Raw genomic sequence first — 19,034 nt, 5'->3', positions numbered from 1 at the left:
CTTTATGATGATCATAAAATCACAAAGAGAAGGGAATGTTGTGTTCAAAAATTTTATTTAAGATTTTAAGAAAAGATGAAGAGGAGGGGAAAAAGATGATGGAGGAGTAGGGCACCCCTTTTTCAGCTGGTCCCACAAATCAAGCTGGATATATACCAGACCATCCTGAACACCCATGAAATCAGCCTGAGATGCAGGAAGATACATCTGGATCTCTACAAATGAACATCTCCAGCGCTGAGTATTAAGGTACAAAGCAGGGAGCCGTGAATCCGCACGCAGATATTGGAAGATAAACAGAAGGGGGAGGGAGCCACCGTGCTTCGGCACCAGCAAGCAATAGCTACCTGCACTGGGGAGCCAGCCAAACTCGTGGACCAACACCCGCGAGAAAGCAGACTGAGACCATGAGCCCGGAACGCGCGTGTGACCAGACTGGAAACCAGCGCTCCAGAGCATACACTCGAACTAGACTGAAACTGGGAGCTCAAGAGTGTGCGGGAACTGGGGGGTGGCTGATGGTGTTAGAAGCACAAAGGACAGAGATGTGCCAGCCCTAGAAATGAGGGCTGGGAGAGCAGCTGTGGGGCGCACAAGCCGGGACACCACAGGGTTTTTAGCAGCACTGACAGAAACAGAGCTAGAGTGGCCAGGAGGGCTCACTGGAGAGCAGACTGCAATCTCTCTGTTCTGAGACAGAGGCTAGGATATGGCCACTGCTGCTCTGACTCTCAGAAGAGTCATAGAAAACCACCAGGGAAAGCCGCCAGAGAATAAAAGCCCGGAAATACCAGTTCACACTGTGCCAATCCCCAACCCCCCTCGCAGGGGATGGGGCAACTCTATCCAAACAGGGTTGCCTGAGTATCAGCGCGGCAGGCCCCTCCTCCAGAAGGCAGGCTGAAAAATCAAGAAGCCCACATCACTAAGGTCCCTATAAAACAAGTGCACACTGCCTGGGTCCTGATCAATAATTTGGGCTCTGTGTATCCCCACAACCTCTCGTCATCAGAATGACAAGGAGGAGAAATCCCCCCCAACAAAGAAAAGATACAGAGTCTGTGGCCTCTGCCACAGAACTGATGGATATGGATATAACCAAATTGTCAGAAATGGAGTTCAGAGTAACAATGTTCAAGATGATGTGTAGGCTTGAAAAAAATATTAATGAAAATATTAATGAGAATATAGAATGTCTAAGGGCAGAAATGAGAGCAAATCTGGCAGAAATTAAAAATGCTATGAATCAAATGCACTCCAAACTAGACGCTCTGATGGCCAGGGTAAATGAGGCAGAAGAACGAATTAGTGAATTGGAAGATGAGATGGTAGAAGAGAAAGTTAAAAAAGAAACTTGGCTCAAAAAAATCCAATCTCGAGAATGTAGATTACGAGAGATTAATGACTCAATGAAATGTTCCAATGTCAGAATCACTGACATCCCCAAGGGGGTGGAGAAAAAGAGAGGTCTAGAAGAGATATTTGAACAAATTGTAGCTGAGAACTTCCCTAATCTGGCAAAGGAAACAAGCATTTGGCTCCAAGAGGCGGAGAGGACCCCTCCCAAGATCAATGAGAACAGACCTACACAACATCACGTCATAGTGCAATTCACAGATATTAGATCCAAAGATACAGTATTGAAAGCAGCCAGGGGGAAGAAAATCCTTACGTATAGAGGGGAAAATATCAGAATAACATCAGACCTGTCTACAGAGACCTGTCAGGCCAGGAAGGATTGGCAGGGTATTTTCAAAGCTCTATCTGAGAAGAACATGCAGCCAAGGATCCTTTATCCAGCAAGGCTGTCAGTAAGAATTGATGGAGAAATAAGAACCTTCCAAGACTGGCAGAAACTGAAGGAATTTGTAACCACCACCAAGCCAGCCCTACATGAGATATTAAGGGGGGGTTCTCTAAAAGTAAAAAGGCCCCAAGAGTAATACAGAACAGAAATTTACAATCTATAGAAACAAAGAATTCACAAGCAACATGACATCGTTAAAACCATATCTCTCAATAATCACTCTCAATATGAACGGCCTAAACGCCCCTATAAAATGTCACAGGGTTGCAGATTGGATAAAAAGACAAGACCCATCCATTTGCTGTCTACAATAGACTCATTTTGAACCTAAAGATACATCCAGACTGAAAGTGAAGGGATAGAAAACCATATTTCATGCCAATGGACCTCAAAAGAAAGCTGGGGTAGCAATTCTCATATCAGACAGATTAGATTTTAAACTAAAAACTGTACTTAGAGATACAGAAGGACACTATATTATTCTTAAAGGATGTATCCAACAAGTCATTACGACAATCTTAAATATCTATGCCCCCAAGAGGGGAGGAGCTAGATAAACAAGCCAACTCTTAACCAGAATAAAGAGACATATAGATAATAATACGTTAATAGTAGGGGACCTCAAAACTCCACTCTCAGCAATAGACAGATCACCTAAGCAGAAAATCAACAAAGAAACAAGAGCTTTGAATGACATACTGGACCAGATGGACCTCATAGATATATACAAAACACTACACCCCAGAACAACAGAATACTCAGTCTTTTCAAATGCACATGGAACTTTCTACCGAATAGACCATATACTGGATCACAAAACAGGTCTCAACTGACACCAAAAGGCTGAGATTATTCACTGCATATTCTCAGACCACAATGCTTTTGAAACTGGAACTCAATCACAAGAAAAATTTGGAAGAAACTTAAACACTTGGAAATTAAGACTCATCCTGCTCAAGAATGATTGGGTAAACCAGGAAATTAAGGAGATTAAACAATTTATGGAGACCAACGAAAATAAAAACACATTGGTCCAAAACCTACGGGACACTGCAAAGGCAGTCCTAAGGGGAAAATACATAGCCATCCAAGCCTCACTCAAAAGAATAGAAAAATCTAAAATGCAGTTTTTATATTCTCACCTCAAAAAGCTGGAGCTGGAACAGAAGAACAGGCCTAACCCACGCACAAGAAAGCAGGATATCAAGATTAGAGCAGAGATCAATGAATTAGAAACCAGGAGCACAGTAGAGCAAATCAACAGAACTAGAAACTGGTTCTTTGAAAGAATAAATAAGATCGATAAACCACTGGCCAGACTTATTCAAAAGAATAGAGAAAGGACCCAAATTAATAAAATTATGAGTGAAAAGGGAGAGGTCACAACCAACACCAATGAAATAGGAAAGATCATTAGAAACATTTATCAACAGCTTTATGCCAATAAATTAAACAACCTGGAAGAAATGGATGCCTTCCTGGAAACCTATAAACTACCAAGACTGAAACAGGAAGAAATTGATTATATAAACAGACCAATTAACTATGAAGAGACTGAGGAAGTGATCAAAAACCTCTCGAAAAACAAGAGTCCAAGGCCTGACGGATTCCCTGGGGGAATTCTACCAAACATTCAAAGAAGAAATAATACCTATTCTCCTGAAACTGTTTCAAAAAAGAAAAACAGAAGGAAAACTACCAAACTCATTCTATGAGGCCAGTATTACCTTGATCCCCAAACCAGGCAAAGACCCCATCAAAAAGGAGAATTACACACCGATATCCCTGATGAATATGGACGCCAAAATTCTCAACAAGATCCTAGCTAATAGGATCCAACAGTACATTAAAAGGATCATCCATCATGACCAAGTGGGATTCATCCCTGGGATGCAAGAGTGGTTCAACATTCGCAAATCGATCCGTGTGATAGATCATATCAACAAGAAAAGAGTCAAGAACCATATGATCCTCTCAATTGATGCAGAAAAAGCATTTGACAACGTTACAGAGGGAATTTAAAGATGAGCTAGGGAGTTGCTCAAGATCTTTGAGATCTCTTTCTACCCTGAGAGTCTGAGCAGATTTTTTAAAAAATACAATGTAAATTCAATTAGCCCACATATAGTACATTATTAGTTTTTGGTGTAGTGCTCAATGATTCATTAGTTACATATAACACCCAGGGCTCATCACATCATGTCTTAATTGAATTTAAATAAAAACAAGAAACAAATACAGCTCAATAAAATAAATGTAGTGTCTATATATCAGGAACCAGAGTACTTGAATTCATCTATGAAAAATATAAAAAGTTTTGGTCTAAGGCAAGAAATTATCACAGTTTTCTTTTGTTCTAGGAGGTAAGGGTTCTTACCCGCCAATATCCTGCTTCACAAAGTCCCCAGGTTCTTGTCGTCTTGATTCCCCTTGGCCAGTTATTCCAGGAAAAATATTAATCAGGAAAAGAAGCCCAAGGCTGGTTGTGTAGAAGTGACTCATTTTTGTGACTATCATCTTCTTAGGCACCAACTTAGAGAGACCTGTAAGATCCATGTTCAGGGAAAAGAGGAAGGAGAAGGAGTGGAAGACAAAAAAGAAAAAGGTAAAAAAAAAAGATTTTATTCAATTCTATTAGAGTTATTTAACTTTCCTAGTATCCAGTTATTAAATGATTAATGTGACAATCCCCTTTCCCCAGTTCATCAATGCCACCAAAATTTATTCCCAACATACTCCTTTCTTGAATATACCAAAGTCCATCCAAGAAAGAATAAAGAGCTCTAAATCAGTAATTCAGAGTCTTAGGTTACAGTTTCATCTCTTTCCCTCTCTTCTCTCAGCTTTAGTTACTTCTTCATAATTCAAGAGTTTAAAATAATCTCTCATGTCTTCATTTTATTTTCCCCATTCCTGTTTGATCTTTACTCTCACAAATGCCTTTGCCATAGTTAACTGTGCAATATTGTAGGAAATATTAGAATATTAAAACCTGAACTCTCTTTATAGCATTTTTGGGATTGATTCTCATTTTGATACCATTAAGCAATTTTCCAAAAGATCAAAGGTCTTGGAGTAGATGAACTGTTTCCTCTGAATCAGGTTGAGAAAATGCTGAATGATGAGACACCATGGCTCCTGAATAAGAATATAATGTTTCCCCATAAAGAGATATTTGAGGGCAAATCAGCCCCATATAGAGGCCACAACATAGGAAATCCAAGTTTATCATCCTAGTACAGAAGACCCTAAAAGTTCAGCAAATTATACTGATGATAGTATTATGTAATTTAGAGTTGCCTATGTGCAAGGCTATTTTATGAACTCTGGACTGGTAGATGTTTACCTAAGACATGAGCTTAAGAAAACAGTATAAAGTGGCACTTTCTTGCTATCTCTGAACCTTATAGCTTCTTTGAATCTGAGACATTGACCACTTGAAGGAGACCTAATTCTGACCCAACACCATAATTTTTTTAAGTCATATCAGTAGATTAACTTCCAGAGAGAATGAAAGGCTTTAAAATTTTTTTCCAAGGAAAGTTTATGCAAGGGACTAATATGTAATACAGATACATGCTGGGGAGCTATTATGGTTGATAAGAAGATGAAGAACAAGTCTTTTTAAATTTATCCCACCCCTAAAAAAGTAGCCACTACGTTCTGTACGCAATTGTCTTTTTGAATCGTTGTGATGAGAAAACATCTATTTTGAGCTGTTGCCTTGGCATTTTACAGTATGGCAAACTTGCTCATACTCAGAGTCTGGACATTTAGATAAGGATCCAAGCTTAGGATTCCCACTACAAGTTCCTGCTTTGCTTTTCCCAGGGAATCTTTTAAAATAACCACTTAGAGTTGAGCCCACAAAATGTTAGTGATCTCCACCCCAACCACCTTATAAATAATAGGTGCTTGTAACCCTGCTCTCTATATTCTGCTATCTTGTCACCTGGGAAGGAGTACTACCCTTCCCCCAGCTCATTACACTTCCCTGTTGTGGGATTTGTAAGTGAATAAATCTTGTGACTTTACTTCTTTTGTGTGAATGTATTAAAACTGCACCTGCAATCAAAACAACCCCTGGGTTTTCGCCTCCCCAAAGTGGAAGCTCAGATGCTGGGGGAGCTATCTGTTGACCTTGTGTGGGTGGCTTGTGCCTCTTCATTTATCAGGCCATAATCTGCCTGTTCTTAATACACCAGCTATGGGTCTCTCTCAACAGAATCTGATACAGGCATAGAAAACTGTGATACTGGAGAAGATGAACTTCTGACATGAGGAAATGTCCACATTACAGATAGAAATAGTCATAATATTAGGTTGTATCATATAAATTGCCAATATTTGACAATTTTGTTTTACAAAACAGCAATTTTTTATGGTCAATATAATATATGGGCCGTGGCATTCATGATTCAGTAACTGTATAAAAGTTGATGGTCATTTTACAGAAATGAACAGAAACAGTACAGTTCAGAAAAGCATAACATATAAGCAAGAAAACATGGTACATGAGCAGATGATTCTGGGGCATGAAAATCAGCTGCAGTATGAACAGTAACCATGATATATGCTTGAACATCCAAAGTGCTTTAGTATACCCTAAATGTTGTATGATTACATGACAAATGTTAATGCTCAAATAATCACGATACAAAATTGACAATTAGTCTACAGGAACAAAGAGACTTGTTATAAGAAATGAAGTCAAATTGCAAAAATAATCCATGGAATATGAGACAGAACTACAACAGATGCTCAGAAAACAGAAGTATATGAGCAACAATCCTGGGTATAGGAGAAGATAGCTATACTGCATGAGCAAAGAGATCCATAGTGTGTGTTCAACTACACTATCCTACTATATACAATGGGTTATGCTTATGGTAAATAAGCAGCAATTGTTCTCACACTAAGAATAGATGCTAATGATACAGAAACAAATGTTCATGATTCGGAAGGAGAAAACTATGATACGTGATGCATAAAAAGAAAACAATGTTATATATACTCAGACTAAGGTACATGTTCGTGTAACTATGAGAAGACAGCCATCACATATAGAGGAGGTTGGAAATAATATGTGTCTTTCAACTACCATAACATTTTGGTTTTGAGGTTTTTTTTAAAAGATTTTATTTATTTACTTGACAGAGAGAGAGAGCACAAGCAGGCAGAGCAGCAGGCAGAGGGAGAGGGAGAAGCAGGCTCCCCGCTGAGCAGAAAGCCTGATGTGGGGCTCCATCCCAGGACCCCGGGATCATGACCTGAACTGAAGGCAGACGCTTAACTGACTGAGCCACCCAGACACCGCTATAACATTTTGTTAACAAACATCATTATTATAATGCATGTTAAGACATTTATGTATAAAACCTTTTGACCACACTATATGTCAGAAAACCATAGCACATGAGCCTAATTATCACTGAACAAGACAAGAGGGCCTTGGTAAACACTTCCTTAAGACATTATACATGATCAAGGCCTGCCTGCATGGCTCAGTCAGTTAAGTGTCCGCCTTTGGCTCAGATCATGATCTCAGGGTCCTGGGATCTAGCCCCACATTGGGCTCTCTGCTCAGCAGGGAGCTTTTTTCTCCCTCTCCCTCTGCCTGCCACTCCCCCTACTTGTACTCCCTCTCTCTGTGTCAAATAAATAAATAAAATCTTTAAAAAAAAGATTATACATGGTCAAAAGCATGTCACTGGACTGTTGCGTTGACAACCATTTGAATATTTAACACTACTAAACTGTATATTTAAAAGTGGTTAAGATTTTTTATGTGCTTTTTAACCACAACTAAATTTTTAAAAAAGATTTTATTTATTTATTTGACAGAGATAGAGACAGCCAGCGAGAGAGGGAACAGAAGCGGGGGGGGGGGGGTGGGAGAGGAAGAAGCAGGCTCATAGCGGGAGGAGCCTGATGTGGGGCTCGATCCCATAACGCCGGGATCACACCCTGAGCCGAAGGCAGACGCTTAACTGCTGTGCCACCCAGGCGCCCCACACAACTAAATTTTTTAATTAAAAAAATGCTACTGGAACAAGTAGCCTTAGCAAGTTAGAAAATATCTACAAAACAGTCTCCAAGCCTGGTATATATACACAGAAATGTGGCACATTGGCGGGTATTAGCATTAAATGAACATACATCCATGACACATGCTCTGATGACCATCAAACAAGTGCAAACAAGGACTGTAGGATAGCAGACCCTTAAAATTCTTCTTGTGACAAACTTTGTGAATTTTCAATTGACCATAGTGTATAAACTGAAAGCCGTAACACTTAAAGAGCCTTCAAACATGATAAAGTATTCATGTAGCTATAGACGATTATAGTATGCTTAGACAACCATGATGTGTATGAAGAGGTATTTGGTACATCAGTCCTTAACCATGATGTGTGCACACACACTGTGTGTATCATAGCACCCATGATCAGGAATTAAGTGACATGGTTTAGGAGCAGATGACCATACTAGTAGAGTAGACTGCCATGGTGCAGGAACAGAAGGCCATGGTCCAAAAGTAGGCAGTCATGCTCAAAATTTTTCTCACTGGAGCAGAGAGATAAGATATAGATGCAAGTGGCCACAATGAAGAACTGATATCTCTTTAGTAATGATGACCAATAGTGAATAAATAGCTATCTATAGCATATGAACAAAGACGTATATAGCACACACATCCACGGTGAATAAACTGAAAATTACAGCAAAAGAACATCATATAATGACATGGATATTTAAACAACTATGCTGTGTGAACAGAATATAGATTAATACTAGTTTTAAAGTTAGTATAAAGAAGCCAGGCCACGTTGCAAAAGTAGACAACCATGGTATATGGTCCTATAAGTACAGCACATGGATAAACACCAATGACATATGAATTTACAACCAGTAAGCATGTTCAGATAACCATGGGCGCAACAGCAGATGCCTCTGATAGGAGTAGATTGACTATGAAATAGGAGGGGATAACCTTTGTGCAGGCTTGATAATCTTGGTGTTAGGATGGACTATCCATGGTACATGAACACACAATTATGACACATGTTCAAGCCACCATAATACGTGATTGCACAGCCAAAAGAGCAAATGGTTACTCAACCAATTCACTCTGCTCAAGAGCTAAAGGAGAGTGCAAGTTACAAACCAGAGGGAAATATCATCTATAAGCTGATGACTTGCAAATTAGTATCTCTATCCCAGATATCTCCTGCAACCCACATCTGCACTTAGATGTCTGAGAAGCATCTTAAACCTAACGTTAAAATCTGAGGTTCCAATATTCATTCACCTTCCCACACATACAAACCTGGTCCCCTTGCAGTCTTTCCAATATCAGGTAATGGTAATTACTCTTCCATTTGCTCAGAGTAAAAACACTGATGTCATTCTTGACTCCTCTTTTAGTCTCATACCCTACATCCAATCCATCAGCAAGTCTCATTGGCATTCCATTTAAAAAGAAACATATCCAGAACAAAACCACTGGTCATCACCTCTGCTGCTATTACTTGGGCTCAGCATCTTTCGATGAGATCATTGTAAAAGCCTCTTAGCTGGGCTTGTTGATTCTGCCCTTGCTTCCCTATAGTCTTGTCTCTACACAACAGAGTGAACTTTAAAAGTGTTGAGTCAGATCATGACTCTTCTGTGCTCAAAATCCTCCAATTGCTTCCCAGTTCAAAAGCCATGTTATGACCTACAAGGACCTACATGATCTAATCTCCAAATAGCCAGCTAACCTTATCCTCTACTACTCTCCTCTCTTACTCACTCCACTTCAGCCACTGTGCTCTCCTTGCTGCTAATTGGATACACCAGGCATGTTCCAGCTCTAGGACCTTTGCAACTGCTATTGCCTCTACTGGGACTACTCTTCCATCTAATTTCCAGATAATTTTTTCCTTCTCTCACTTCATGTTTTTGCTCAAATATCACCTTTCTCGATGAGGCCTTCCCTGACCACCCTATCTAAAATTTCAATCCCTTCTCACAACCTGGATACTTCCTACACAGTTGCCTGCTCTATTTTAGCCTCATATGCACTTTTTTTTCTTTCTTTAATTTATTTTACTTTTATTTTTTTTAATTTAAATTCAATTAGCCAACATATCATTAGTTTTTGATGTAGTGTTCAATGATTCATTAGTTGCATATAACACCCAGGGCTCATCACATCACGTGCCCTCCTCAATGCCCATCACCCAGTTATCCCATCCCCCCACCCACCTCCCTTTCCACAACCCTCAGTTTGATTCCCGGAGTCAAGAGTCTCTCATGGTTTGTCTCTCTCTCTGATTTCTTCCCAGTTTTCCCTTCCTTCCCCTATGATTCTCTGTGCTATTTCTTATATTCCACATATGAGTGAAACCATATGATAATTGTCTTTCTCTGATTGACTTATTTCACTTAACATAATACCCTCCAATTCCATCCATGTTGACGTAAATGGTAGGTATTCATCCTTTCTAATGGCTGAGTAATATCTCATTTGCACTTCTAATATATATTTTGTGGGGGGTTTTTTGTTGTTGTTGTCTGTTTTTCCAGTACAATATAAGCTCAATGGGGACAAGGAATTTTGCTTGTCTTATTCACGGATATATGCCCAATGCATAGAAGAATGCCTGACAAATAATGCATACTTAATAAATAGTTAATGAATGAATGTTATTTTGAAAAAGTCATATCCATAAATGAGGTAAGACAGTATAAAGATCAGCTTCATACTACCAGATCAAAAGACTACTCGGCACTACCAAACACTAGTCATGTTAGGCTTTAAAGACTTCCTTCTTCAGTGTAAAACGGGAATAATAATATTCATAAGAATTCTAGATTAAATAATATACTTAAAATGCCTGGCTAAAGACCTGCTACCAGGATGAGTCTGCTGTTAGATCCTGTCCAAATACAAATTCATTTTATCACAAACTTTTGAGCATCTGCTATGTACAAGACTCTGATACAGCACATTCTTCAATTAGGATTCGTAAAACTTCTTTACCTCAGTGCCTAGAAACTACCAGATACTGACACTCTGCCCACCAATTCCCCACTTGGATGCTATGAGTCACTATCTGCCAGAACTTTACCTGAACAGAGGCATCCGAATTGCTGCTATTCAGATACTATAAAGCCAACTCTGACATTTCTTTGCCTCAGATTGTCACAAGAGCTTCGTTTGAGGCCATCTAATTCCACTTAGCCTCGAAGCACTGCCATTATTAAAAGCTTTGAAGCCAGAAACATCTTAGTGCCAATTCTTGATATACCACACAGAAATCTGAGATTGGGTGAATGATTTGACTCAACATTCTCATCTATAAAATGTTGATAATGATAATATTGCCATATAGGAGTGTTATGAGAATTAAATGGCATAATTCATGGACAGAATTCAGCATTATGCTTGACAGATAGTAATCCTTGGTCACTGTAAACTACAAGTCAATACCTTGACTTCATGCCCTCCAACGAGCCTCAGCTTTACCCTAATCTAGTCATTCATTCTCATGGTCATATCCTAACTCTTGTCATTACAAATCCATGATTTCAAATAACTATCTGACCACATTTTTTAAACCCTTTTCATCCAGTACCTTTATACTGTCAATTGTTCTACCCTCTTAATCTGTAGTCCCTTGATCCTACCACCTTTAAATTGCCCATTATCACCTTCAAGTTTGTACTTCCTTTCTTGCCCTACTTGAGTTACATACATAGTTCATAATTAATGTCATTAAAATCATTCTCTGGTATGTGTCTTCAACACACTTGCCTCTCTCTTACTCTGTTGTAACTGCCTGGAAAAAACATAAACCAACACTGACCACAACCTCCTCCTCTGAAAGTCCTTGAACCCCATGTTATCACCCTGGTTATACTACACCTCTGACCATTTCTATTCTATCTCCATTGTGGGCTTTCCCATTAGAGGGATACCTCTAAAATTTGAGGTTCCCTGGCTTGGGATTAATACAATTCAAAATATATTTCCTATCAGACACAAAGGATGAAATATCTATAATCTCAGGGCACCTGGTGGCTCAGTCGTTAGGCATCTGCCTTCAGCTCAAGGCGTGATCCCAGTGTTCTGGGATCGAGCCCCACATCAGGCTCGTATGCTGGGAGCATGCTTCTTCCTCTCCCACTCCCCCTGCTGTGTTCCCTCTCTCACTGGCTGTCTCTCTCTGTGTCAAATAGATAAATAAAATATTTTTTAAAAAAAGAAATATCTATAATCTCTACGAAAAAAAGAGCTTAAAACATCTGCAGAGAACAGAATATTATGAATAGTAAAATAGGAGACTTGAAAAAGAACCAAATATAACTTCTGGAAATAAAAAGACTTTGAAAAGCAAAGTGTACATCTTAGTAGGACACATACTACATATAAATAGAAACAGATTGTGTATCTTCTACAGTAGAAGAGGAGAAAAAATAAAATGACTTAAGAAATGTCAGTCCAATAAGAAATAAAAGAAAAAAACATAAAATAGGCATGCTAAATAGAAAACATTACACAATGATAGTTTCTAATTCAGATATATTAGCGATTTTAGTTTCTATAGCTGCATTTGAAATAAAAAGGTTATCAGACTAGATTAAAAATACTAAAACTAAATTAGCTGCATGTTGTTGATAAGTGTCATATCTAAAACACAAAGGAACAGAAAAGCAAAAGCAAAAGCCAAAAGTAATGCTATGCAAATATTAACCGAAACATTATTCTTAATATTCAGTATGTAAAGACTTTAATTCAAAGGTGTTACTAAAGAGGAAAACTCCGTATAGTAAAAGTTTCAATTTAACAAAAAGTGTAATAAAATTCTATACATCTAATAACACAGCTTTAAAATATATAAAGCAAAAATGGACAGAACTACAAAGAAACATAGACATATCTATGATCATAATGGGGTACTTTAACACACCTCTTTCAGAGATTGACAGATTAGACAGATTTTAAAAATCAGGACAGATAGAAAAGATTTTAACAAGATGAGTAACAAATCTGACCTATTGGAAATATACAGAATACTGTATCCATTGATGGCAAAAATACACATTATTTTTAATCTCACTATATATATTTACAAAGATATACAAGACTATAAAGTGAATTAAAACAAATTTCAAATGATTAAAATAATATAGGATATATATACATACACACAGAGGATATCTTATGGATATACATATGAAACTCATGGCCAAATAAAATCAAAATACAAATTAGAACATCATAAGTGTACAATAACAAAATCACTATTAAAACTTATGGCATACAGCCAACAGTACTTAAAGAAAAACGTAGCCTTGAATATGTCTATCAAAACGAAAAAAAAAAAAACTTAATGGGCGAAGAAGATCAAAATAAGCTCATAAGAGTAAAGATATTAATAAAGATCAAAATAACCTTATAAAGATACTAATAAAGATAAGAGCATCAATTTTTGAAATAGAAAATAATTTATAAAATAGATGATTAAGAAAGCCAAAAGTTGATTCATTGAAATAACTAACAAACAGATCAAGAGTGTAGTTCAACAACTTTGTAATAACTTGTTTGAAGATTTAGATGAAACAAATTTCTAGAAAAATATAACTTGCTAAAACAGAATCAAGAAGAAATTAGAGAAAATGAATAGTTCTGTAAGCAGTAAATAAATGGGAATAGTAATAAAAAAAAATATGCCCACAAAGAAAACCCAGGCCCAGATGATTTAACCAGTGGGTTTTGCTGACCATTCAAGGAAGAAATAATGTAAATTATATGTAAATTTATCCATAAATAATAAAAGAGGCAATATCCCTAAATCCCTAAGCATAACCTTAATACTAAATTCTGACAATGACAGCATGAGAAAAGAAAATTACCGGCAAAAATCCAGAAGAAATTTAGCAAATTATATCCAATACCCAAAATGAATAATACATCATGGCCAAATTGGGTTTATCCTAGGTATTCAAAATTAGTTTAATATTAGAATATCAATTAATATAATTCATCTACATCAATAGATTTTTTTAAGTTATGACTATCAATATAAGTAAGACAATAAGGGAATTTCTTTGATTTATTGAAGGGTATCTACAAAACAACCTATAGAAAACAACATACCAAAAAGAGAAATAATAAAAACTGTCCCTTTGAGAACAGGAACATGATGCAACTCCTGTTTTACCTTCCATTAAAAGTCCTAGGTAGTGGAAGAAAATAAGAATAAGAAAAGAGATAAAGATTGGAAAGGAAGAAACAAAACTCATTATCTGAATATGATATAACTGTGTATATAGAAAATCTCAGATAATCAGTAAATAAATTATTGGAATTTGTAAGAGACCTTTTCAAATAGCTGGATACAAAATTAATATCCAGAAGTCAATTAATTCTAAAGATAATTATATGCATATTTTTTAAAATTACATATGTAATAACATAAAGTTAAGAGGTACCATATGATCCAGTAATTTCACTACTGGGTATTTAACCAAAGAAAACAAAAACACTATTTTGAAAAGATATATGGACCCCTATTTTATTGAAGCATTATTTACAATAGCCAAGATATGGAAACAACCCAAGCGTCCATCCATAGATGAATGGATAAAGAAGATGTAGTGTATATATACAATGGAATATTAGTCAGCCATAAAAAAGAATGAGCTCTTGCTATTTGCAACAACATGGGTTGACCTACAGGGTATAATGCTAAGTGAAATAAGTCAGACAAATATCATGTGATTTCACTCATAAGTGAAATTTAAGAAACCACAAAGAAAAGAAAGAGATGAACAACAACAAAAACCAGACTCTTAAATACAGAGAATAAACTGATGGTTGCCAGACAGGAGGTGGTTGGGGGTGATGGCCAAAATAGATAAAGGAGATTAAAAGCACCTATATCATGATGAGTCCTGAGTAATATATATAATTGTTGAAACATTAGATTGTATACCTGAAACTAATATAACACTCTATGCTAATTATATTTCAATTTAAAAAATCACCCAGGCCTAGAAATAAATCTAACAAATGATGTACAGAGCCTCTGTAAGATAAAACTATGGAATGGCAAAGAGATGAGGAAGACCTAAATAAATGCAGAAATACAACTTTAAACACAATATTGTCAAGTTGTCAATACTGCTCGATTTATTTTTTGATTGGTCAGGTTTGACAAGCTGACTCAAATTTTGCATGGAAATGCAAAGGGCCAAGAGTATCTTTCTGAAGTCCTGAAGAAGAATAAGGTAACAGGACTTGCTCTATTAATATCAATACTGATTTAAAAAAATTGTAATGGAGCAGAAGGATATTGATGCCAGGAGAGACAAAGAGAAAAGTGAATTCAGAAAGAAATCTAGACATTTATGGACATTTGATTTATGACTGAGGTAGCACTGAAGAACTGTCTGGTAAATACAGGATTTTCAATAAATGGTGCTAGGACAACTGGTTATTTTCATACCTCATACAACAATTAAACTGGAACCTTACCCAGGGCATACAAAAATTTATTACAGGTGGGTTGAAGATTTAAACATGAAAGTTAAACTATAAGACTACATAATAGAAGTGAACTTCTTCAGAAATTTGGAGTAAGAAAGTGTTTCTTAAACATCCACAAAGTGCTATTTATAAAGGAAGTAACTAATAAAACAGTATATTAAAATTCAGACCTCTGTTCATCAAAAGATGTAAGAAAAAGGAGTAAAGAACAACCATGGAATGTTATATTCTTGTCACACAACATACACATATTTGTTAAAGAAACAGTATCTAAAATATGTGAAGAATTCCCATAACACCAAAAGAAAAAGAGAGAAAATCAAATAACAAAAATGTATGAAAGACTTGAAGAGGTACTTCACGAAAGAGGAACTACAAATTATTTTTAACCTTAAGAAAAAGTGTTTTTATTAGTAATCATGGAAATAATTAGAGCCATAATAAATTATACCTTCATTGACTGACAAAAATTTTAAAGTCTCATAAATATCAAGTTTGACAAAGATATGAAGCAAAAGGAATTCTCCTACACTCTTGGTGGGGGTCTAAAATGGCACAAACTCCTTCCAGAAAAGTTTGACATTAGACTATGAAGTTGATAACACACATACCCATGATCCACATTTCTACTGCTAGACATATGGGAGGGAGTTATTTACTTATATCAGAGCATGTTCTGGAGAGACAGGGAATGCAGGGAGACCCCTCAAGGAACAAAGGAGTTAGAAGGTAGCATTTCCCTCCTCACCCCAGCATAAACACATGGCCACATACAGGAACCAGCCCAGCACCTACACTCCCTACCTACATGCTTATTCCAAGCCCTGCCCCCCTATGATTCAGCAAATCCATCCTTCCCAGTCACACTTGCCTCAGTCCTCTTGCTGCAGATCCCCTCCCCCAGAAGACTGGTGCAAGCCCTGCCAACACCAATCTCCTGACCCGCACATTTTGCAGGGCCTCAATTTTGGCAGCAATGGCAGGTCTTATTTCACAAGCAGACCAGCACACTCCTTGTTAAAATGTGCCCTACTGTGGCTGGGACCAAACACTGACCACAACAGCAAAGAGAACCTCTGTGGATGACTAAAGGAGGTGCACCAGGACTCAAGAGCAGGGCAAGGCCAGCACACATAGGAGACACTCCCTGAAGGGGAAACTGCACTGCAGGGCACAAGAGAACTTCTTCTTCATGAGGCAATTACTTTCAAGAATAAGAAGACATAGCTGAACTTCCTAACACAGAGAAACAGACACTAAGATTTAGATAAAATTAGGAGACAGAGGAATATGTCCCAAATGAAAGCAGAGGACAAAACCACAGCAAGAGACCTAAGAAAAATGGACATAAGTAATATGCTGGTTAGAGAATTTAAAGCAATGATCATAAAGATACCACTGGACTTGAGAAAGTATAGATGACATCAATGAGACCTGTAACAAAGAGATAAAAAAGAATCAGTCAGGTGAACAACACAATAAATGAAATTAAAAATACACTTGATGGAATAAACAGCAGGATAAATGTAGAAGAACAAATCCGTGAACTGGAACCCAAAGAACAGGAAAGCAATCAATTTGAGTGAGAGAAAAAAAATCATGCAAGTTGAGAATAGAGTTGGGGAACTGAGTGATTTCATCAACTGTAATAACACTCACATTACAGGGATCCCAGAAAAGAGAAAAGGAGATAAATTTTATTTGAAGAAATAATAGCTGAAAATTTCCCAAATCTGGGGAAGGAAACAGATCTAGGAGGCACAGAGATCCCGCAACAAATTTAAGCCTAGGAGGTCCACATTAAGACACATAGCAATTAAAATGGAAAAAAACGTAGTCACAAAAAAAAATTCTAAAAGGATCAAGGGGGCACCCGGGTGGCTCAGTCTGTTAAGCATCTGCCTTTGGCTCAGGTCATGATCTCAGGGTCCTGGGATTGAGCCCCATGTTGGGCTCCCTGTCCAGTGGGAAGCCTGCTTCTCCCTCCCTCTCTGCAGCTCCCCCTACTTATGCTCTCTCTCTCTCTCAAATAAATAAAATCTTTTTTTAAAAATAAAGAGAAAATAAGACAGTTATATACAAGGGAAACCCCATAAGTCTATGTACAGACTTTTTTTTTAAAATGATTTTTTATTATATTACGTTAGTCACCATACAGTACATCCCCAGTTGCCGATGTAAGGCTCGATGATTCATTAGTTGTGTATAACACCCAGTGCACCATGCAATATGTGCCCTCCTTACTACCCATCACCGGCCTATCCCATTCCCCAACCCTCCTCCCCTCTGTGGCCCTCAGTTTGTTTCTCATAGTCCATAGTCTCTCATGTTTCATTCCCCCTTCTGATTATACTCCCTTTCTTTATCCCTTTCTTCCCTTACCGATCATCCTAGTTCTTATGTTCCATAGATGAGAGAAATCATATGATAGTTGTCTTTCTCTGCTTGACTTATTTCACTTAGCATTATCTCCTCCAGTGCCGTCCATGTTGCAGCAAATGTTGAGAACTCATTCTTTCTGATAGCTGAGTAATATTCCATTGTATATATGGACTACAACTTCTTAATCCAGTCATCTGTTGAAGGGCATCTCGGCTCCTTCCACGATTTAGCTATTGTGGACATTGCTGCTATGAACATTGGGCTGCATATGGCCCTTCTCTTCACTACGTCTGTATCTTAGGGGTAAACACCCAGTAGTGCAATGGCTGGATCATAGGGTAGCTCAATTTTTAACTTTTTAAGGGACCTCCACACTGTTTTCCAGAGTGGCTGTACCAACTTGAATTCCCACCAACAATGGAGGAGGGATCCCCTTTCTCCACATCCTCTCCAACAATTGTTGTTTCTTGCCTTGTCTATTTTTGCCATTCTAACTGGCGTAAGGTGGTATCTCAGTGTGGTTTTGATTTGAATTTCCTCGATGGCTAATGATTTTCAACATTTTTTCATGTGTCTGTTAGCCATTTGTATGTCTTCATTGGAAAAGTGCCTGTTCATATCTTCTGCCCATTTTTTGATTTGTTTATTTGTTTCTCGTGTATTGAGTTTGAGAAGTTCTTTGTAGATCTTGGATACCAGTCCATTATCTGTAGTGTCATTTGCAAATATATTCTCCCATTCCGTGGGCTGCCTCTTAGTTTTTCTGACTGTTTCCTTGGCTGTGCAGAAACTTTTAATTTGATGAAGTCCCATAAATTCATTTTATCTTTTGTTTCTCTTGCCTTTGGGGATGTGTCATGAAAAAGGTTGCTTTGGCCGATGTCGTAGAGGTTGCTGCCTATGTTCTCCTCTAGGATTTTGATGGATTCCTGTCTCACATCAAGGTCTTTCATCCATTTGGAGTTTATTTTTGTGTATGGTGTGAGATAGTGGTCAAGTTTCATTCTTTTGCATGTAGCTGTCCAATTTTCCCAGCACCATTTATTGAAGAGACTGTCTTTTTCCCACCAGATGTTTTTTCCTGCTTTATCAAATATTAGTTGCCCAAAGAGCTGAGGGTCCATTTCTGGGCTCTCTAAACTGTTTCATTGGTCTATGTGTCTGTTTTTGTGCCAGTACCATGCTATCTTTGTGATCACAGCTTTGTAGTACAGCTCGAAATCCGGCATTGTGATGCCCCCAGCTTTGTTTTTCCTTTTCAACAGTTCCTTGGAGATTCGGGGCCTTTTCTGTTTCCATACAAAT

At 37.7% G+C, this 19,034-nt stretch overlaps 1 protein-coding gene across 1 annotated transcript in view; it reads right to left on the bottom strand.

Annotated features, from left to right (window-relative positions):
* The window catches only part of GABRA3 (gamma-aminobutyric acid type A receptor subunit alpha3), a 370,374-nt gene that overhangs the window by 258,054 nt on the left and 93,286 nt on the right, over window positions 1-19,034 (bottom strand). The window contains exon 2 of the mRNA XM_048213585.2: window positions 4,185-4,350. Coding sequence (XP_048069542.1) covers window positions 4,185-4,324 — 140 coding nt within the window. The 5' untranslated portion in view covers window positions 4,325-4,350. The remainder of the gene's footprint in view (window positions 1-4,184; window positions 4,351-19,034) is intronic.

This window comes from Ursus arctos, chromosome X (genome assembly GCF_023065955.2).
Source record: "Ursus arctos isolate Adak ecotype North America chromosome X, UrsArc2.0, whole genome shotgun sequence".
Classification (NCBI taxonomy): Eukaryota; Metazoa; Chordata; class Mammalia; order Carnivora; family Ursidae; genus Ursus; species Ursus arctos.
This window is presented reverse-complemented; position numbering and strand designations above follow the sequence as displayed.